The following is a 22,675-nucleotide window of genomic DNA, read 5'->3' as shown; positions in this document are numbered from 1 at the left end:
ACCGATCTTGGGTCCCGACTTCTTGAGCCTCTCGAGGGTGCAATTCTTATCCGATTTGGTTGAAGGTTTGCATTAAGTGTTTAATTATGACTTCCAACGACTGTGCAAAGTAAGAGCTTCTAGAGGGCGTAATACTTATCCGCAGGATGTTTTCTGGTATGACTCCCTATAACTGTACCAAGTATGATTTAAATCAGTCCATATGCTGATATAGTCCCCATATAAACCGATCTCCCGATTAGACTTCTTGAGTTTGAAGAGGGCGTAATTCTTATCCCATTTAGTTGAAATTTTGCTAGGTCGTTTTGACATGGTTTCCAACAAGTATGATCTAAATCGGTTGGTATAGCTGCCATATAAACCGATCTCTCAATTTGACAATCTGGGCCCAATTTTTACTCGATTTGCCTCAAATTTTGAAGTTGGTATTTTCCTATGACTTCTAACAGCCATGACAAGAACGGTCATTAACTTGATGTTGCTCATATATTGGGTTGCCAAAAAGTAATTGCGGATTTTTTAAAAGAAATTAAATGCATTTTTAATAAAACTTAGAATGAACTTTAATCAAATATACTTTTTTACACTTTCTTTCTAAAGCAAGCTAAAAGTAACAGCTGATAACTGACAGAAGAAAGAATGCAATTACAGAATCACAAGCTGTGAGAAAAATTTGTCAACGCCGACTATATGAAAAATCCGCAATTACTTTTTGGGCAACCCAATATATATTGAAAAATGTCATTCAAAGATCTTAACAAATACGATCCATGGTAGAGGGTATATAAGATTCGGCTTCGGCCGAACTTAGCATGCTTTTACTTGTTAAAACCACTCATTGGCACAAAATGTAGTGAATATTTAATCACGCTAAGAATAGAAAGTGCCTCTAAGTAATGAAATCTAACTAATTTTAGTTGCATAATTTTAACAAGGTTTTATTATAACCTTAAGATTAATGAAATGTAGGTATGATCAAGGGGCAAACTTCTCACATATCAATGAGTGCAGTCCAATTCAAGTTTTAAGCTCAATGATAGGGGCTTCCTTTTAAAACCGATTCCGAGAGGCGTGCCGTAGTGCGACCTCTTTGGAGAGAAATATTTACATGGCATAGCACCTAACAAATGTTGCCAGCATTAATGAAAAAATCGCCGGGAACAACTCAAAATCAATACTTTTCTTGTCGTTTCCGTGCATTCGTTAAGAGTGCAGAAGAAAACCATGGATGTCGGGGGACAAATACTAATACAAGTGGTCTCATTACTTCAAGCTTCAGTAAAAAAAGCGTAAGTCCTGATATTGACTGTAGCTTGTACGAGTTTAAAGGAATATCTTGGTAGCTGCATACCAATATGTTGTTGTTGTTGTTGTAGCAGTGTGTTGTACACTGAGGCGGCAGCCCTTGCCGATGAAGGACTTCATCGGGTCAATCCGGTACGTACAACCGGCTGCCGTGGGATAGTCAATATAGTCAGATCTGGTTCATACTCAGATGTTTAGAGGTTCATGCAATGCACTACAACGGCAAAATGGGTCGTAAAAGCGCATTTCAATCGGGACATTTAAATCGGCAGATCGTTTCATCCAAACTGGGCACACTTGTTCATTGAAATCGGGGCACAAATATAACTTTATGAACCCAAGATTTCTTATAAGAAGATCGGTATAAAGGGGGTTATATCAAGATATGGGCCATCTTTGAATGTAATGCTATAGAGTGCTTTCAACAAACAGACTAATGACATGAAAAACGACGCTTCAGTACTTTCGGTGGTGGGTATAAAAATCATATACCGCAGTTTTGGCTTGTAGAAAATTTTTTAGGTTTTGGTAGGATTTTTATACCCTCCACCATAAGATGGGGGTATACTAATTTCGTCATTCTGATTGTAACTACTCGAAATATTCGTCTGAGACCCCATAAAGTATATATATTCTTGATCGTCGTGAAATTTTATGTCGATCTAGCCATGTCTGTCCGTCCGTCTGTCTGTCGAAAGCACGCTAACTTCCGAAGGAGTAAAGCTAGCCGCTTGAAATTTTGCACAAATACTTCTTATTAGTGTAGATCGGTTGGTATTGTAAATGGGCCATATCGGTCCATGTTTTGATATAGCTGCCATATAAACCGATCTTGGGTCTTGACTTCTTGAGCCTCTAGAGTGCGGAATTCTTATCCGATTGGGATGAAATTTTGCACGACGTGTTTTGTTTGGTTTGTATGGTTCAAATCGGTTCATAACCTGATATAGCTGCCATATAAACCGATCTGGGATCTTGACTTCTTGAGCCTCTAGAGGTCGCAATTATTATCCGATTTGCCTGAAATTTTGTACGACGGATTCTTTCATGACCATCAACATACGTGTTTATTATTGTCTGAATCGGTCCATAGCCCTCTATTTTACTTTTTGAGCTCACAAAGAGCGCAATTCTTATTCGAATTGGCTGACATTTTACACAGGTCTCCAACATATAATTTAATTGTGGTCCAAACCGGACCATATCTTGATATTGCTCCAATAGCAGAGCAAATCTTTTCTTATATCCTGTTTTGCCTAAGAAGAGATGCCGGGAAAAGAACTCGACAAATGCGATCCATGGTGGAGGGTATGTAAGATTCGGCCCGGCCGAACTTAGCACGCTTTTACTTGTTTTTTTTTTTAATTTTGGTGGAAAATAATTTTCTTGAGTGGCAACACTGGTAGAGATGATGATCTCTAGACCATCCGGACGCCTATTAGCAGATCCCTAAAGTTGGTCACCTCGGTATTTCGGAAATTTGTTCGGGCTACCAAATCTTCATTTGTGGTCCGATTCTCAAAATTAGGGATATCTTAGTAATTCTTTATGAAGTTTGCAGATAAAAGTGTTCTCAAAACCCAAAAAGTAAATTCTGCCCGAATTTTTTTACAAAAATCCCTAAAATACCCTTTTTCGGGCAAATATAGTTTCAAAATTGGCATTTTTTTTTAGTAAATTTGCAGTGGAGGCTACAACTATTGTTAGGTGCAAAAAACTTTTTGCATGGGTTTAAAGGACGTATGGAGTAAAAAATCATGTAACCAATTGGGTGATGTAAGCTTTAGAATGTTTGAACGCGAGGAGTTTTCCAATTTTTTAACAAAAATTTGCCTTTATTCAAATACATATTGTATATCATCCGCTTCACTTGACATATTTTGTTCAAATTTCACTTTAAAAGCATCTACAGTATGCCCTCTTCACCAGTAAAAAAAGAAAAAATTAAGGTAATTAAGCAAGTTTTTTCAATAAAGATAAACGAACGATAATAATTTTTGGACCAAAAAATTTACTTTTACATTTTTTTTTTTATTTTTTAAACTGTATAACTTTGAACTGAATCAGATGTGAACAATTGTTAAGACAAGGTCGTTGTAAATTTTGTCACAAATCCAAATCATAAAAAAAAATGAAAATTGAACCGCAAATGCCTTCGCAAACTGCAAAATACAAAGCCAATCTCGGCCAAATTTTCAACAAACAAAAATTAAAACTCGTTATCCCCGAAAGCAGTGGGGATATTGTAAACCTAAAGCGGACTTTTTTGTAGAGATTTTTCAACACAATCCAGCAAAAAAGATTGAATATCGAAGATTTGGCAGCCCGAAGAATTTGTCGATGCCCCCGAGGTGACAACCTTTGGGGGCCTGCCAAGAGGCGCCCGGACAACCTAGAGCCTTCAAAGTTTGCACACGATCTATTTAACACCTCTAACCATTCCAAATTCCAAAGAGATATCTCTGTAGATATCTCTCCGTAGAGAATGACAGACGGTCGGATATGGCTAAATAGACATTGGAGTCTACTTGGGTTTTATTGGCTCAGCCCCTAACGCTTTGCTCACAAATATCCTTAATTTTAGTCCCAAAATGTCCCAATCAGTTCAAGGTTTTTCCGTTTCGGCGACTGCCTGTATGATTTTTTTTTAATATTAATATCAGATCCGCACTCAATATCAAATAATTATACCCTCCACCATAGGATGGGGGGTATACTAATTTCGTCATTCTGTTTGTAACTACTCGAAATATTCGCCTGAGACCCCATAAAGTATATATATTCTTGATCGTCGCGACATTTTATGTCGATCTAGCCATGTCCGTCCGTGTGTCCGTCCGTCCGTCTGTCTGTCGAAAGCACGCTTACTTCCGAAGGAGTGAAGCTAGCCGCTTGAAATTTTGCACAAATACTTCTTATTAGTGTAGGTCGGTTGGTATTGTAAATGGGCCATATCGGTCCGTGTTTTGATATAGCTGCCTTCTTGAGCCTCTAGAGGGCGCAATTCTCATCCGATTTGACTGAAATTTTGCACATAGTGTTTTAGTATCACTTCTAACAACTGTGTTAAGTATGGTTCAAATCGGTCCATAACCTTATATAGCTGTCATTTAAACCGATCTTGGGTCTTGACTTCTTGAGCCTCTAGAGGGCGCAATTCTTATCCAATTTGAATGAATTTTGGCACGTAGTATTTTGTTATGATATCCAACAACTGTGCCAGGTATGGTTCAAATCGGTTCATAAACTGGTATAGCTGCCATATAAACCGATCTAGGGTCTTGACTTCTTGAGCCTCTAGAGAGCGCAATTCTTATCCGATTGGAATGAAATTTTGCACGACGTGTTTTGTTATGATATCCAGCAACTGTGCTAAGTATGATTCAATTCGGTTCATAACCTGATATAGCTGCCATATAAACCAATCTAGGATCTTGACTTCTTGAGCCTCTAGAGGTCGCAATTATTATCCGATTTGCCTGAAATTTTGTACAACGGATCTTCTCATGAACATCAACATACGTGTTTATTATGGTCTGAATCGGTATATAGCCGATGCAGCTCCCATATAAATCGATCTCTCTATTTTACTTCTTGAGCCCACAAAGGGCGCAATTCTTATTCGAATTGGCTGACATTTTATACAGGTCTCCAACATATAATTTAATTGTGGTCCAAACCGGACCATATCTTGATATCGCTCTAATAGCGGAGCAAATCTTTTCTTATATCATTTTTTGCCTAAAAAGAGATGTCGGGAAAAGAACTCGACAAAAGCGCTCCATGGGGGAGGGTATATAAATTCGGCCCGGCCGAACTTAGCACGCTTTTACTTGTTTTTATTTAAATTAAATATTGTGCCTCAGTGGAGTGGGCTTCCATCAACCCATAATTTGGGCATTAAGACTAAACATTCAAGCCCATGACTTACAAATTAACCTAGCCTAACCATCAACATATTCAATATTTAACCCCACCATCACTATTTTATAACCACCACCACCACAGCAAAGAGGTGTCAATTCATTTTGTTTCTAAAATCTAGAAATAACGATGCCACAAAGTGTAGAAATTGTTGATCGTCATGAGATTTTAAGTTAGTTTATACGGTTAATAAGTCCGTCCATTCGTTTTTCCGCATTACTTAAGTCATTTTTTACAATCAAAAAAAAAAACCCAAACTCTTTCTATTCGTGTGCTTCCCCTATGAATTTCCAGCGACACCACCGTAATGCGACACTTCATAAAAGTATTCGCAATTTCTCACTGGCTATGACTAAAAGGTTCAGAACAACTATTTTTATAGACAGCCAAATGAGTAAGTGAGGTACTAATAATACAACAGTAAATCAATGTAATGCAAATACTTTACTATGCACTTCATTTCCATATTGGATCTTAAACCATTCGCATCATAGCAAAATGAAAGTAATCGCTTTGTTGGTTGTATTTATCGTGGCAATTTTCTCTGTGACAACTGCAGCATCCTGTAAGTTAATATTCTTTCTTTCTTAAAGCGATATATTTTGTATATTTTTCTCATTTATCTTTATGCAGCGGTATGTACACTAGCACACTCCCAAATTGGTCATTGTCGTGCTCGCGTCCCGGCCTGGTCTTTTGATAAACGAACCAAAGCTTGTGTGCCCTTCACTTACGGTGGTTGTGGCGGCAACAAGAACCGTTTCAATTCTCAGGCTGCCTGCGAACGACAATGTATGAATGGACCCAAGGGACCGCAATAAGACCGAAAAATTGCCTTACAATGGGCAAAGTCAAAAATGATGTAAATGACACTAATAATTATATTAAAATTTTTGAATTTTAATAAAAGTCGCGGTTAATTTGCCTGGTAAAATTTCAGTGAGTCAAACATTTGACAACCACAAACTTTGGTCTTCCGAAAATTGTTTATATACGCTTTACTACGAGTTTTTATATCGTCCACCATTGTCTTGGAAGCAGCTCGAATAAAATCTTTATCGCCAAGATATTTCAAAGGCACAAAAAACGATTGAGGCCAGCCGTATTAAATTTTCTGAAGATTTACTACCCTTTTTCTTGGTAAAGTGTTGTCTAAGTACCCTTTTCTTGGGAAAAGGTGGATTTAGCACCCTTTTCATTGGGAAAGGGTCCTTGGGAAAAGGTAGTTTAGTACTCTTGTCCTTAAGAAAGGGTAGTTTTAGTACCCTTGTCCTTCGGAAAGGGTATTTTTAGTACCCTTGTCCTTGGGAAAAGGGTAGTCTTAGTACCCTTGTCCTCGGGAAAGAGTAGTTTTAGTACCCTTTTCTTTGGGAAAGGGTAGTTTTAGTAGCCTTGTCCTTCGGAAAGGGTATTTTTAGTACCCTTGTCCTTGGGAAAAGGGTAGTCTTAGTACCCTTGTCCTTGGGAAAGAGTAGTTTTAGTACTCTTTTCTTTGGGAAAGGCTAGTTTTAGTTCCCTTGTCCTTATGAAAGGGTAGTTTTAGTACCTTTGTCCTTTGGAAAGGGTAGTTTTAGGACTCTTGATCTTGGGAAGAGGTTGTTTTAGTAGCATTTTCCTCGGGAAACTGTGGTTTTTGGGGGAAGGTAAGTTTTAGTATCCTTTTCCTTGGAAAAGAGTAGTTTTAGTACCCCTGTCCTTGGGAAAGGATGGTTTTTGTACCCTTGTCCTTAGGAAAAAGTAGTTTGAGTACTCTTGTTATTGGGAAGGAGTAGTTTAAATAGCCTTTTCCTCGGTACACGGTAGTTTTAGTATCCCTTTCCGTGGGGTAGGTTAGTTTTAGTACCTTTTTCCTTGGAAAACTGTAGTTTTAGTACCCCTGTCATTGGGAAAGGGTGGTTTTTGTACCCTTGTCTTTGGGAAAGAGTATTTTTAGTGTCCTTATCCTTTGTAAAGGATATTTTTAGTACCCTTGTCCTTAGGAAAGGGTAGTTTTAGTACCCTTGTCCTTGGGAAAGGGTAGTTTAGTCCCGTGTCCTTGGGAAAGTGTAGTTTTAGTACCCTTGTTCTTGACAAAGGGTAGTTTTAGTACTCTTGTCTTTGGGAAAGTGTAGTTTTAGTACCCTTGTCCTTGGGAAAGGGTAGTTTTAGTCCCTTGCCCTTGGGAAAGTGTAAATTTAGTACCCTTGCCCATGAGAAATGGTAGTTTTGGAACCCTTGTCCTTAGGAAATGGTAGTTTTTGTACCCTTTTCATTGGGAAAGGGTAGTTTTAATACCCTTATCCTTGGGAAAGGGCATTTTAGTACCCTTATCCTTGGGAAAGGGTATTTTAGTACCCTTATCCTTGGGAAAGGGTAGTTTTAGTACCCTTGTCCTTGGGAAAGGGTAGTTTTAGTACCCTTGTCCTTGGGAAAGGATAATTTTAGTCCCTTACCCATGGGAAAGTGTAGTTTTAGTACTCTTTCCCAGTGAAAAGAGTAGTTTTAGTATCCTTTCCCTGTGAAAAGGATAATTTTAGTTCCCGTTCCCTACGAAATGGGTAGTTTTAGTACCATTTCCCTACCCTGGGAAGGGTAGGTTTAGTAACCTTTCCCAGTGAAAAGCGTAGTTTTAGTATCCTTTCCCTGTGAAAAGGATAATTTTAGTTCCCTTTCCCTACGAAAAGGGTAGTTTTAGTACCATTTCCTTGTGGAAAGGGTAGTTTTAATATCCGTTTCCTGTGAAAAGGGTAGTTTTCGCACCCTAACCCTGTTAAAAGGGTAGTGTAGTACCCTTTCTCTGTGAAAAGGGTAGTTTTATTACCCTTTTCCTTCGGAAATGGAAGATTTTCTAAAGCGTCCGTTTCCGGAGGAAAAAAAGGTACCAGACTACGGTTTTCCAAGGAAAAGGGTACTACTAAAACTACCGTTTCCCAAGGAAAAGTGTACCGCCGTTTCCCAAGTTAGCATGTCGCTGAACGCCAGGGTTCGAATCCTGGCAGGAACATCAAAAAAATTTTCAGTGGTTATTATCCCCTCCTGATGCTGGCGACATTTGTGAGGTACTTTGCCATGTAAAAATTTCTTCAAAAAGAGTTGTCGCTCTGCGGCACGCCGTTCGACTCGGCTATAAAAAGGAGGAACCTTATCATTGAGCTTAACATTGAATCGGACAGCACTCATTGATTTGTGAGAAGTTCGCCCCCTTAATGGAATGTTCATGGGTAAATTTGCAATATTCGTGTGTCTATGTTGGATTTATAAGGCCCAAAGCCGCATTGATTAGGTCCAATTACCTCGTTGAGTTTACATTTTTGGCTTTACAGATACGCCCGAAGGTATTTTGGACACTGTTGGAAAATTGTCCGATGGAAAATCATTCACCAATATTGTCATTATCATAAACAGGCGTTGTTGGAAATATTGACAACATGCGGGGATGATTTTGTGCGCGCTGTAAATTTTATGCACCAACCGTTGAACATCATTTTACAAAACTATGCACAAAATCTAGGATGTGAACGGCTGTAGAGGAAGGAGGCCCCAGTAGCGCAGAGGTTAGCGTGTCCGCCTATGACGCTGAATCCTAGCGAGACCATCAGAAAACATTTTCAGCTCTGGTTTTCCCCTTCTAATGCTGGCAACATTTGTGAGGTACTTTGCCATGTAACTATACCCTTTTCCTTGGGAGAAGTTAGTTTTAGTACCATTTTCCTTAGGAAACGGTAGTTTTAGTACTGTCTACCTTGGAAAAGTGTAATTTTAAGACCCCTTTCTTGGGAAACGGTAGCTTTAGTACCCTTTTTCTTGAGAAACGGTGGTTTTAGTACCCTTTTCATTGGGTAACGGTAATTTTAGTACCCTTTTCCTTGTGAATGGTTAGTTTTAGTACCGCTGTCTTTGAGAAACGATAGTTTTAGTACCCTTTTCCTTGGGAAACTGTAGTTTTAGTACCCTTTTCCTTGGGAAACGGTAGTTTTCGTACCCTTTTCCTTAAGAAACGGCAGTTTAAGTACCCTTTTTCTTGGGAAATGGTAGTTTTAGTACCCATTTCCGTGGAAAACGATAGTTTTAATACCCTTTTCCTTAAGAAACGGCAGTTTAAGTACCCTTTTCCTTGGGAAACAGAATTTTGTGATTAAAATTATTCATAAACCAGTAAGGCAAGGCAAAATTCAGGCAGAACCGACTATATAATAACCTACACCACCTTCTGTACGTAGTATTTTAACATATAGAACTAATATCCAAACCTGGTCAAACTTTAATTTGGATACCTATTGAAATATCGATTAGAACCTTGTAAGATTTTCTTACGATGGGACATAAAATTTGGATTTCCACATCCTTAAAAGGCCATATCGGTTTAAAGATTACATGGGAGTTATATCTAAACCTGTGCCAATTTTGATAAAATTTTGCACACATACTGGGACGTCAAATAGGATATCTCAAGCCCAATGTTGTAGAGATGTGACCAAAATCGTGTTTTCTTATGCCTTAGAAGTCCATTTCGATTGAAATATACATATATGGGAGCTATACCTTAATCAGGACCGATTTTAATAAACATTTGGGCAAGTATTGGAACGTCAAATAAAATGTCTCATGCTAAATAAAGATCCGACCAAAATTGTGGCTGCTACAGCCTTAAAACTCCATATTGGATAAAAGAGATATATATGGGAGTTATGTCTTAATCTGAACCGATTTTTATGAAATTGAACTCGTATTGAGACTTTGAAGAAAACAAGAAGAAAGCAAATTTTTCTAAAGATCGTACAACAATTGTGGCTGCTACAGCCATAAAATTCCATATCGGATGAAAGTTTTATATGGGAGCTTTATCTAAATCTGGGCCAGTTTTGACGAAATTTTGCACACATATGAGGACGTCGAATAAAACACTCCATGCCAACTTTTCTAAAGATCGGACCAAAATTGAGGCTTAAAAATCCATATCGGATGAAAGATATACATGGGAGCTTTATCTAAATCTGAACCAATTTCGCTCAAAATCAATAGCGCCCTTGGTTTAAAAAAAAAAACTTGTGCCAAATTTAATGACAATCGGACAAAAAAATGCGACCTGTAACAAGAATACATGGACAGACCGACGGACATAGTTAAATCGAATCAGGAAGTGATTCTAAGCCGATCGATACCACAGTGGTGATATAGGGTATAAAAATAAAGGTAAGGCTTAAAGCATAGAAAAATCAATTTTTATTTTCGTTTAATAAAAATAATTGTACTCAAGTGATTAAATATAGAAATTGCACACATCCCCAATAATAGTGTGGTAAAATATTGCAATCAAATTTAACGTTAACCAAGCATGTACTTCCGTTGAAATAAACACTTTCTGCATGATTCAAAAAAAATTTAAAAATATTCTCGACTGCCCCTAAGTGATTGACTTTATGTATAAAAACCCTTAGTTTTGAGCAAGCTTAACATTATAATCTTGTACTCGAATCCATTAACATATAAAATGAAAATTTTACTCTTGGCCGTAACAATTGTTGTAGGACTAATTGCCTCAACATATGCCCAATCGCGTAAGTTGACAAATTGTCCTTATGAATTTGAAAACAAAAATCATTTTTATTATTCTCTCAATTCTTGCATATAGCGGCATGTCTTCAGCCACCATCCCAACCGGGAAGGTGCTTAGCTTATATTCCAGCATGGACCTTTACCGGCAGCAGATGTTACCGTTTCATTTATGGTGGATGTGGTGCTACGGCAAATATTTTCTACTCTCGCAGAGATTGTGAGGAAAAGTGTAACAAAAAGTCCAATTAAATTGGAAAACAAATGAGAGATGACGGATCTTGAACGGAGTCTAGTCCCGAAGCTCTCGAACCGAACTCCTGGCTATAATGCACTTTTCGGGGTGCTCAGATGTGACCAAAGGAACGTTGACCTATGACGTTACGGATGTCCCTCATATATTGTAGATGGAATGATAGCGGAGGAGAGGAGATTCTGGGCGAATAAATCGTTTGAGCCCTAGAAACCGATGGTAAATCGCCTGCCATGCTGCAGAAAGCAGGACCCCATGGAATGCGGTTTCTGGTAAGGATATTTAGTGCTTGTGTTTTGCTTGGCGTTGTGACGATGCGTGCCGGCCCAAGGCCGAAAAACCGAGCCACTCCCGGCCCAAAGACTTCAGGCCAATCAATCTTTCGTCTTGAAGACACTTGATAGACTCCCACCGTTGATAAGCAGCGGCCAGAATGCCCACGCCAAGAGTCGGTCAATTGATTGCGCCCTCCACGACGTAGTGGGTTTTGTACAGGGTGACTTGGGGACAGGCGACTTCACATTAGCGGCTGTCCGAAGTTGGGGTTCATTCGTCGTTCTCTGATTGATATGAGAGTCTTCCCTCATCTCGTGAACTAGATTGATGCAATGCTTAAGAGCAGAATTATCAATGCATCACGGGCTGGAGGCTCGGTAAGGACAATTGTGACCAATAGGACACGCAGCGGAAAATGAAGGGAAGGGGGTTATCCCCCCTCATGTGGCTCTTGGATATCAATGGGATGCTCAGGATGAGTTTAGGACGTAAGCCAAGTACGGTTCACTAAATGTTCACTGCTGCGATTCGGCCGATCCTCACCTCACCTCTCGAAAGGTGGGTCTACGTGGAGAAGGTACAGTAAATTGCGGCGGAGGGGTGCGCCAATAGCAGCACTAAATGCTATACTTGATTTGAGACTTATACGGGAGTGCGCAGCGTTGAAGGCGGTCCTCAGACTGAGGAACTCAGGAACATGGCGCTCTTTGGATATCGGCATTCCTTGGCTCTGCGGAAGGCCGCTGGCGTGGTTCGTCTACGTGGCTTTGCGATACGACGGAATATTTGCCGGATGGATCTTTCTTCGAAGGCGACCAAAAGGTTGTCTTCCCTTGGAGGGGGCCATTCCAGTACCAGGATAGAGGTTTTTGTTGAACTCCTGGGAATTAGGAAGTCACATAGACTTCTGGACGGCTGCAATGTCTTTCAGGCTGACTATTTTGCGTTCTTCAGGGCCTTGGAAGTGATCCTGAATCAAGAGCGGCGATTATCTCAACAGTCAGGCGGTGCTGAAGGCCCTGACTGCGAGTCACGTTAAGTCGAGACTTGTCGGGAGATGCAAGAAGCGTCTCCGACGGTTTGCGACAGTTGCCAGATTGTGCTGGGTTCTGGGTCATCAAGGGGTGGCAAGAAACGAAGCTGCAGACGAGCTGGCCAGGTTTGGATCGCGGATGGCTGTTAGGAATAGTGGATTCCTACAATGGCGAATGCGTTGACTAGTCACAGGCTGGCGTTGGAGACTGCTAAGTTGCTAAGACCCTGCTCTCCGGAACGAAGACGTCGATTTTTCTTGAGCTGGGAGAGCGTGACCTTGGATTGTTGGTGAGCGTTCTGACCTGCCACTGCAATGTAAGGTCGCACACATGACGATGGGCTTTTGAATATGAGGATTTCCGCAGGGGGAATCCTCTCCCGCTGGCGGGCAGACAGATACATAGGGATGATTGCGTCATCTCAAAACAAAAATCCCCAACGACAGAATTAAATGTACACCGCTCAGTCACAATAAGTTAGAAATATAAATAACCCAGGCTAAAAAAAATTAAACCTTCACTAGTCGATGCATTGCCAGATGAGCTATTTAAACTCATAATAGCGATGACGTTGTTACTTTAATTCCTTTATGTGGCCATTACAGAATATGCGTTCCACTAGTCGAACGTAGGATAAATTTTCAGGTACCTCGATTTCTGCGCTTCTGTTGATGATGTTACCTCTCAGATAATCTCTAACGACAGTATTGGTTGTATACCGCCAACCAGACTGAGGATGAAATATAAGAAAACCAGATGAACAACAATAAAGCTGTAGGAGCCTATGGGTTACGCGAAAGGCGAAAGCTTTAGCTTGGTTGTAGGATTGGTACCTCAGCTTACTATGACAAGTTTATAAGCAGGCAGACATGCTCTTTGAACCAATTTGGACCATTTATAATCGATGTTTTTAAAGCCATAGGCAGTCATGATAACCAATGCGCTCCTAAATGGTCATATTATGAAATTCATCCATTTCACTTTGTTCTGAAAGCATTGTAAAGCCTATGTATGGATTTTTGTTCTAACTCTTATCATAAATAAATTTCAAGGTATTCTTCCCAGTACAGATTGTCCGTGAGCCCATATTTAGGCGCAGTTTGCACAAACCGCAAGCCACTAAAGTTGCAAAGTTGCACGGTAATACCCAAAGCGTACATTATTCTGGCGACACACATGCAACTCGGACAATGAGCGATGAGCGCCTGTTACGGTATGGTACTTGATACTGATGGTACTCTCTCGAAAAGCCACATGGCATATGGTAATATGGTGAACGATCATGTCGCAGGCAGACAAATAGACAGACATACAGATCTCACACCGTAAAACCCAAAAAACCAACAAGCAATTAACACCAACAAACGGCATATCAACAGCATCGTTTAACGAATGAGCGATCTTGTCGTCCGTTTGGCAAACGATCGATACTACAATGCTCGCATTTTAATGACGTTGCTTTATGAAAACGAACGAACTAACACATTGACCATGTCATTAGCAACGGATATGCTGTGTGCGGACTCGGTAGAAAAAAAATCATCATCGTATCTTGAACGTTTTCCGTCCGACGAATCTCACATCTATACATTCAAAATTGGTCCCTTGGGATCCTTTGTGACCGATCAACGGTATGTGTCTATTTGGACTTTTTGATTTGTGATGAATTACAGTGGTCTGAAATGCTAAAAGGGCTTATGGAAGAACATTTAAATACAAATACAATAACAAAGAATTAAGTAAAATAAAATGCAGGAAAATATGTAATAAAATTTAGAGAAATTATTAAAAACAAAATTAATTGAAATAATAAAACAAAAATTATTAATTAAAAACAAAAATAAACTAATTTGAAAAAATAAAAATGAAAAACAAAAAAAAATAATTTAAAAATTAAATAAAATATAAATAAAATAATATAAATTAAAATTAAATAAAATTAAAAAAATATATAAATTAAAAATATATAAACAATTTATATAAAATATCATGCAATGGGATCTCAATAAAATAATATATTAAAATGAAAAAATTTAAAATAAAATTTAAAATAAAATTAAATAAAATAAAATAAAATAAAATAAAATAAAATAAAATAAAATACAATAAAATAAAATAAAATAAAATAAAATAAAATAAAATAAAATAAGATAAAATAAAATAAAATAAAATAAAATAAAATAAAATAAAATAAAATAAAATAAAATAAAATAAAATATAATAAAATAAAAGAAAATAAAATACAATAAAATAAAATAATATAAAATAAAATAAAATTAAATAAAATAATATAAAATAAAATACAATAAAATAAAATAAAATAAATAAAATAAAATGAAATAAAACAAAATTCTTATATATATAAAAATCAATTTGTGTTTAGTTTGTTTGTTTGTCTGTTCCTTACCGATTTTCTTCAAATTTTCACAAATGGTGCATAATGATCCCGTGGTAAAATTAGGTACTACATTTTTTGATTTCTGAAGAGGGGGGGGGGACCATCCGCGTTACCCCAATTTTCAGAAACGCCAGATGTCGGAGATGGGCAGTGCGATTTAATTTGCGTGATCTCTTAAAGTAACCTAAAAACCCCCATTCCGCATGGGGTACCTAGGGGAGACGCCCACCCCAAAACCTACAAATATATATATATATATATATAAAATCACTACGATGAAAGGTATTTAAGATAAGAAAACATATCTGATATCCAATTGTCGGACCAAGTGTTTGGAGGACCACCTCAACCCCCAAAACACCCCTAAATCGGACATATTTACCAACCATGGCAATATGGAACTCAAATAAAAGGTATTTGAGAGTAGAATACGAATCTGACATCCAAATGTGGGACCAAGTTTCTGGGGGTCCACCACTTCCCCAAAATACCCCCCAAATAGGACTTATTTACTGACCATCTCTATATGCTCAAATAAAAGGTATTTGAGTGGAGAATACGAATGCGATATCCAAATGTGGGACCAAGTGTTTGGAGGGCCGCCCGTCTCTAAAAACACCCTCTAAGGGGGACAAATACGACCATAGCAATATGGGGTTGAAATGAAAGATCTTTGGGAGTAAAGAACGAGTATGATATCAATATTCGGGAAAAGTATCTATGGCGCTACACCACCCCCCCCCCAATACCACCCAAAAAGGGCGTATTTTATGACCATTGCAATATGGGGAGGAAGAGGCATTTTAGAGTGAAACACAAATCTGATATATTTTCAGGGCCATGTCACTGAGTGGTCGCCCCACTCCTCAAAACGGAAATGTTTGCGGACTATGAGAATATGGGGCTCAAATGAAAGGTATTTGGTAGTAGACCACAAATCTGATATTAACATTCCGGACAAACTGCCTAGGGGACGACCCACCCCCATAACAACCCCAAAGTAGGGTCTTAAAGAGAATGGAGCTTGATATTGATAGTTTTTAGGGTCCATAAATATATGAGAATAGAGCACTATGCTGATATATTTTCAGGGCTAAGTGTTGGGCAAATTTACCGACCATGTCAATGTTGGGCTCAAATGAAAGGTAATGGGGAGTAGAGCACGAAATTGATACACTTTCGGGACCAATTTTCTCCAAAACATCCCACAAACAGCAATAATTTATTGACCATCGAAGTATGGGGCGCCTGGCAACTAGGGTGTACAATCAATTAATCGTTATTCGATTAATCGATTATTCGTGATCTTTCAAATAACAAAACAATTGAAAATTACACATTTTCAAATAAACAAATAGTCGAATAATGGAGGACGGTTAATCAATTAAGCGTTTGGATGTTAAAAAAAAAGTTTTAAAACATATGAATTGCCTTATTTGTCTGCATTTTTTCGATTATTAGTTCCTACCTGGCCAAAATTTCATTCGATTGGGATGAGAATATTTTGCTTTAATTCAAAAAGAAAGATCAAATAAATCTGATCCACTTGAATCTTTACAATTAAAATCGACATACAGATATGAGAAATATTTAAAGCATAAGATCCCAAAAAATAACTCGAAATATATAATTTCGATTAATCGACAACCTCTTTCGGTCTCGTTCGATTTATCGTTGAGCCTAGATTTCCAAATAAACAATTAATCGAATAATCCAAATATACAAATAAATGTACACCCTACTGGCATCACGCATCACGTTTCCTCAATAAGACGATTCCGATATCTGACAAGGTCAAATACTATATTTAGGTGTGATCTTGGACAGGAAATACCGGCTCACAGATGTTGGGCACTATGTAGACGGGCCGTAGGCTCGAAATGGGGCCTAAATCCGAGGATAATCCACAGGCTCCACAGCAGCGTGATTAGACCAATACTTACTTACGCCTCAGTAGTTTGGTGGGCTGCTATGGAGAAAAAGTACAACATAAGGACCATACAACAGGTTCAGAGAACATGTTTTCTTGGCATAGGCGGAGCGATGAGGACCACACCCACTAGGGCACCGGAGACTATTCTAGATATCCGACCCATGGACATACAGATTAAGTGTGAGGCAGCCACTGCGGCTATGAAACTTAAGGCGATGGGAGAATAGATTAAGGATGGGAGATGCTCATATCATCGCGTCATAATCAAGTCGACGATAGGAAACCTGCAATGAAGGGACGAGGTTTCCGATCGAATACCTGAGATGAACCTTGAAGTCGAGTGCGAAGCATCGACTATTTTGGATTGACGGAACCCTAGTATTGCAACCCACGGATGGATCAAAGCTAGAGGACAGAGTTGGCCTGGGAGGTCTACCTTGAGAACCCAGGGACTGAGATCTGTTTTAGACTGCCTGACCCTAATACGGTCCTGCAGGCGGTGATCCGGGCGATCACGGAATGCGTGAAGTGGTGTGGTGCTACCGCGAGGACGTCGAGTGTGAACATCTCTTTACGGAAAGTAAAATTGCCATAAGGATAATAACAACCAGGACAGTAAGGTCACGAACAATCTTGCATTGTAAGAAGGATATTAACACCTTCTCCGAGGATGCGGATTTTGCCCATCGTTTGGGTGCCGGGCCATAACGGAGTAAGGGGAAATGAAAGGGTAGACGATTTGAAGGTGAAGGCCAGAGGACTGAAGACCGTCAATAAAGATGTTAACCCGAAGCCTTTCGGGTCGACGCAGTCCGTGTTAAGGGAGTGGGTGACAAATGCGCATGCAACATTGTGGAACAGCGAAACGGTCGGTAGGACGACGAAAATCCTATTGGGAGATCCAGAGAAGAGAGAGAGAGAAGACGGGGCTATTACTGAAAGGAAGTAAGAAGGAGGTCAGTATAGGTATATATAGTTGATAGCTTATGTATTGGGTTGCCCAAAAAGTAATTGCGGATTTTTTAAAAGAAAGTAAATGCATTTTTAATAAAACTTAGAATTAACTTTAATCAAATATACTTTTTTACACTTTTTTCTAAAGCAAGCTAAAAGTAACAGCTGATAACTGACAGAAGAAAGAATGCAATTACAGAGTCACAAGCTGTGAAAAAATATGTCAACGCCGACTTTATGAAAAATCCGCCATTACTTTTTGGGCAAGCCAATTGAACATGCGGGGAAGATGACAAGACGTTGGAGCATTTCCCTTGTCATTGCCCGACTTTCGCGTCTAACAGATACCGGCACTTAAGTGGCGATACAATGCCAGTCATGAACCAACTTAGGGTAGTGGTATTGAAAACAATTAAGGATTTTGTAAGTAGCACCGAATTCCTAAATTAAAATTTTCTTTTTAGAGGTTACTTTATAGTTTTTAGAGCGCACAACAAGCTGATTACAGGCTTAGGTGTATGTCCATAGTAGCATGGGGCTAATTAAAATCTGCACCCTCTGTTCAACCTAACCTAACTTACACTGAATTTGCTAGGTTTGGCTTAGATCCTTAGTAGACTGTTTGTAGTGGTCATCCACATCCCAGCTCTTGTACCCTGTCATAGTAGCATGGGGCTAATTAAAATATGCACCCTCTGTTCAACCTAACCTACACTGAATCTGCTAGGTTTGGCTTAGGTCCTTAGTAGACTGTTTATAGTGGTCATCCACATCCCAGCTCTTGTACCCTGTCATACTTTGTCCCTCACTTTTATGCCATTAAACCCTCAGTTTATCCATATCTTTCTCATGATGTGGCTTTTCCTATCTCTTTTTTTGGGCACGCAAGAATATTCTGCTCAATTTTTTATCTCAGACCACTGTATCTCCACATGGACGAAGATTAATGAACATTGTCGTAGTACTCATCATATTTATGTATGTAGGAATATGAGTACATGTTAATACACGCACACATATTGATCGGTTCGCATATTGTATTTCGGACAGATTGATTATTAATTTGTTAAATATTTTATAAATATTTGTTATAATTATACCAAAGATCAAATAACCATACACATTTCGAATTCAGCCGTTTTGATAGAAAGTGTTACACTTGACTTGAAATTCACAAAAAAATACTAAAATAAAATAGAACATTTAATGGACCAAAACCAAAAAACACAAGAGAAAGATATGATTTGGGATTTCTCAGAAAGAAGATAATTTTTTTGTGCGAGGGGAAAAAAGTGCATATTTAAATTAAAACAGAAACGCATTTATGGTCTTCCTCAAACTCTGGATGGCAAGCAAAAATAATCTAAAAACAAAACGAATAAATTGCCGCGTATCTGTGGGTAATCCCTACATTCGTATTTAGTTTTCGGTACTCACAACAACATCATCATCTTAATTATCATCATCAGCATGGACTTTTTCGCCGATGGAGGTTTTCAACAATTATTCTGTGATTTAAATGACCAATACAGCTCAGAGGAATGGGACAATAGCCTGGAGGCAAACCCATATTACACCAGTCCTTTGGATGACTATGACTATGGATATGGTAGCGAAGATAAGGATATCACAGCATTACATGAAGAGAACTGCCAAGCCAGTCTTTACATTGAGAGTCATGAACATGTGATTATAATGGATCGTAAGAATAGTTTTGAAATTCAAAATTTAACCGATATCAGTGATAAACAAATACAATGCAGTTTGGATTATTTATTAAACACCAGCAGCAATTATGGTGGTGATTCATTGGATATGCACTACGAAGACAGATTATATGCAGCCACATCACATCCAACGTCACCCTCACCATTATCCTTACTAAGCTACCCTGGCCATAAAGATTTAAGTGACTGGGAGGAAAAATTCCTGGACAATTTTGTAGAAATTCCAGAACTAGTACATTTCCTGCCCGAAAAGACACCGCTGTGCAACGATAACTGTAATCATTTCCTTCAAGAAAGTGCCGAAAATTTGAAACTTTTTGCCACCCCTCCAAGTTCTCCTGCTGGTCTATTGTCCTCGGATTACTCGGCAACACCTGTCAAAAGCAAACATTGCCGCGGTGAGCAGCATAGCAAAGAAAATGACAAAACCTATCCCTGTAATTTTGGTGATTGTGGCAAAATCTATGCAAAACCAGCACATCTTAAGGCTCATCTGCGCCGTCACATGGGTGAGAAGCCCTACATATGTACCTGGTCCGATTGCACCTGGCGTTTCTCGCGATCCGATGAACTGGCTCGACATCGTCGTTCCCATTCGGGTGTCAAACCTTATAAATGTGATTTTTGTGCGAAATGCTTTGCCCGCTCCGATCATCTGACGAAGCATCGTAAAGTTCATGAAAGACGTCTGTTGGCTGCCAGTAAGGCTGGCAAAATGTTGGGCGGCGTTTTGCCGCAATCAGTATTGACCGTAAGGCCTGGGCGTAAAAGGAAAAACCAGTTATAAAAAATGTTTGCTTCGAGTTTTTAGTTAATTGTTAGATAAATTTTTTTTTCAATTGTTCAAAGATAAGAAAAAATTTTATATAAGAATTTTACTAAGTATTAACATAGACAAAGGAAATCTATAGACTCATAACAATTTGTTCAAAAAAGTTCTAACAGATGGAAGAAATGTCAAATTCTCAGTCGTTTAAATGTGAGTGTGACACAGATCGTACAGCTTTTGAGTTATTTCATTAACATTCTGATTTTTAAAGTTCAAACCTTTCCTTTGTCTATGGTATTAATTGTGCAATAAAAGCTTGTGTAAGTTAATTAAGAAAAAATCTTATTAAGATTCTAACTCCTAGCAGGGATGTTGGGTAACCAACTTTGGGTACAAAATGTATCCATAATTTTGTGTCTTCTCCTCCTTATCACAGAGAAACTACACAAAAGTTGTCCGACCGTCTTCAACTTCTCTCATCCACAAAAGAGCCTTGCATCGTAATGAACAATTGGGGCTCCAGCCGTAGCCCAAGTTCCGCAAATGATAGCCTGACACAGGTTAACCATTTATGGTGGCCAAAACCCACCACAACTTTGTCTGCTTTGCATTTTTTTTTTTTTGGTAAGCTTTGTGGTCTTTGGCCATCAGACTCACTTAGACGTTTTTTTTCATTGTGATACCCCAGTAACAGAAGAAGGAAGATGCCTTCTAGTTCCTACCGTTGAACCATCCAGATCGCTTTAAAAAGCCCAATAACTTGCGAATGTTCTCAAAGAAATGGGAACCTAAAGTGAAACTCCTTCTGACTGCTCGTGCGGGACACACACACAGAAGGTGTTCAAAAGTCTCTTCTTCTCCGATGTCCTCACAGCCTCTGCAACAGTCATTGCTGGCAACCTTCAGTTTATCAGCATGTTTTCCGATTAGACAGTTACCTGTCATAACGAACACAATGACTGAGACGTCTGTTCTTGCCAATGGCAAACAAGCAGTAGACCTCTTCAAGTCTACATTAGACCATATAGTTTTGGAAAGCTCACAGCCCCCTCTTTGTTACCATCTATCATTCGTTGTCCTTTGGGCCTGGTCCAGAAAACTTTGCTTATATGTCGCTAGAGGCATACCCACAGAATCCACTATCCCTGGAATGTGTAGGGTAATTCCTAGTCTCGCAAGCTCGTCCGCTTTACAATTCCCTTGGGTATCTCTGTGGCCCGGCACCCACAACAGGTGAATTTTGAACTATTCAGCCATCTCGTTGAGAGATCTGCCACAGTCGAGGGCGGTTTTTGTGTTCAGAAATATGTTCTCCAGGGATTTAATAGCTGCCTGGCCGTCTGAGAAGATATTTATGCCAATCGTCGTAATGACATTTTATCTTAGCCATTCCACCACTTCCTTAATTGCAAGGTTCTCTGCTTGATACGACCAGTTCAATATCTTTAGATTACATCCGTATAGAAGTCTATGTAACTTCTGTTACCAGGGATATCGTAGTTCCAATCGGTTCTATCAGGAATAGTGGTACGGTACTTTTTATTAAAAAGCGGCTCAGGTAGGGTGTAATCCACACTTACTACAACTATAGATAACACAGCGTCCGTAGCCGTCACATGACCAATGAGAAAACTCCCTTAACCTCACGACAGTGGTCGCTGCAATTTGGGTAGCCACAATGCCCGGAAGCATAAGATGTAGCATTCATTTCAGTGCATCAGATGGTGTCATCCTCAGTGCGGTTGTGATGCACAAAGAAACAAGCCATCCTTTTTTATAAAAAAGCGGCTCAGGTAGGGTGTAATCCACACTAACTAGAACTTTAGATAACACAGCGTACGTAGCCGCCACATGACCAATGAGAAAACTTCCTTAACCCCACGGCAGTGGTCGCTGCAATTTGGGTAGCCACAATGTCCAGAAGCATAAGATGTAGCATTCATTTCAGTGCATCAGATGGTGTCATCCTCAGTGCGGTTGTGATGCACAAACAAGCCATCCTTTGGATCCGGTTAAGTATTGAGCAGTGGGTGGACTTTTGAAGCGCCGTCCACCAGACCACAACACCATATAGCATTATAAGTCTGACAACTGCAATACACTTGGGTACACCCAATGCATGACACGCGGTCTTAACTTCCAGCTTTTGCCAATGGCTCTCTTGCAGGTGTATATTGCAAGAGTTGCCTTTCTTGCCCTTTCCAAAATGTTGGATTTGAAGTTCAATTTCCTGCCCAGCAAAACACCCAGGTATTTTGCGCTTTCTATAAATGGAACATTCTCTCCATCCAAGGAGACAGGTTCCACTGTAGGCAACTTTTATCTCCAGCTGAAAAAAACTAATTCTGTCTTGTACTGATTTATACTTGGACCACTTTCGGTAGCCCACTTTGCTGTTGCACGCAGAGCTTCCTCATGGAGTGCTGGAAAACTTTCCCCTGACCGCAATTGCCACGTCATCAGCATAGGCGACCACTTTTACGCCTTTTTCTTCCAGAGGCAATAATAATGGCTATATTCCAAAGTAGAGGAGACAGTACATCTCCTTGAGGTATTCCTCTGCTGATCCA

General features: G+C 39.2%; 3 protein-coding genes across 3 annotated transcripts in view; 2 read left to right on the top strand and 1 right to left on the bottom strand.

The window, feature by feature from the left end:
- LOC106087904 (zinc finger protein 530) overlaps positions 1–20,153 on the top strand; it is a 58,096-nt gene extending 37,943 nt beyond the window's left edge. The window contains exons 6-8 of the mRNA XM_059367053.1: positions 5,863–6,021; positions 13,826–13,955; positions 19,013–20,153. Of these exons, the coding sequence (XP_059223036.1) occupies positions 5,863–6,021; positions 13,826–13,955; positions 19,013–20,123 (1,400 nt within the window). The 3' untranslated portion in view covers positions 20,124–20,153. The remainder of the gene's footprint in view (positions 1–5,862; positions 6,022–13,825; positions 13,956–19,012) is intronic.
- The window catches only part of LOC106087903 (zinc finger protein 729), a 75,903-nt gene that overhangs the window by 44,706 nt on the left and 8,522 nt on the right, over positions 1–22,675 (bottom strand). The gene's annotated exons all lie outside the window — the stretch shown is intronic.
- On the top strand, positions 5,673–6,166 carry LOC106087908 (PI-stichotoxin-Hcr2n-like). The gene is made up of 2 exons (XM_013253115.2): positions 5,673–5,794; positions 5,863–6,166. The coding sequence occupies exons 1-2, from the start codon at positions 5,728–5,730 to the stop codon at positions 6,048–6,050; spliced, it is 255 nt and encodes an 84-aa protein (XP_013108569.1). The 5' UTR covers positions 5,673–5,727; the 3' UTR covers positions 6,051–6,166.

Source organism: Stomoxys calcitrans, chromosome 4 (genome assembly GCF_963082655.1).
Source record: "Stomoxys calcitrans chromosome 4, idStoCalc2.1, whole genome shotgun sequence".
In the NCBI taxonomy this organism is placed as follows: domain Eukaryota; kingdom Metazoa; phylum Arthropoda; class Insecta; order Diptera; family Muscidae; genus Stomoxys; species Stomoxys calcitrans.
The sequence above is the reverse complement of the archived record's forward strand: the minus strand, read 5'-3'. Positions and strand labels throughout refer to the sequence as shown.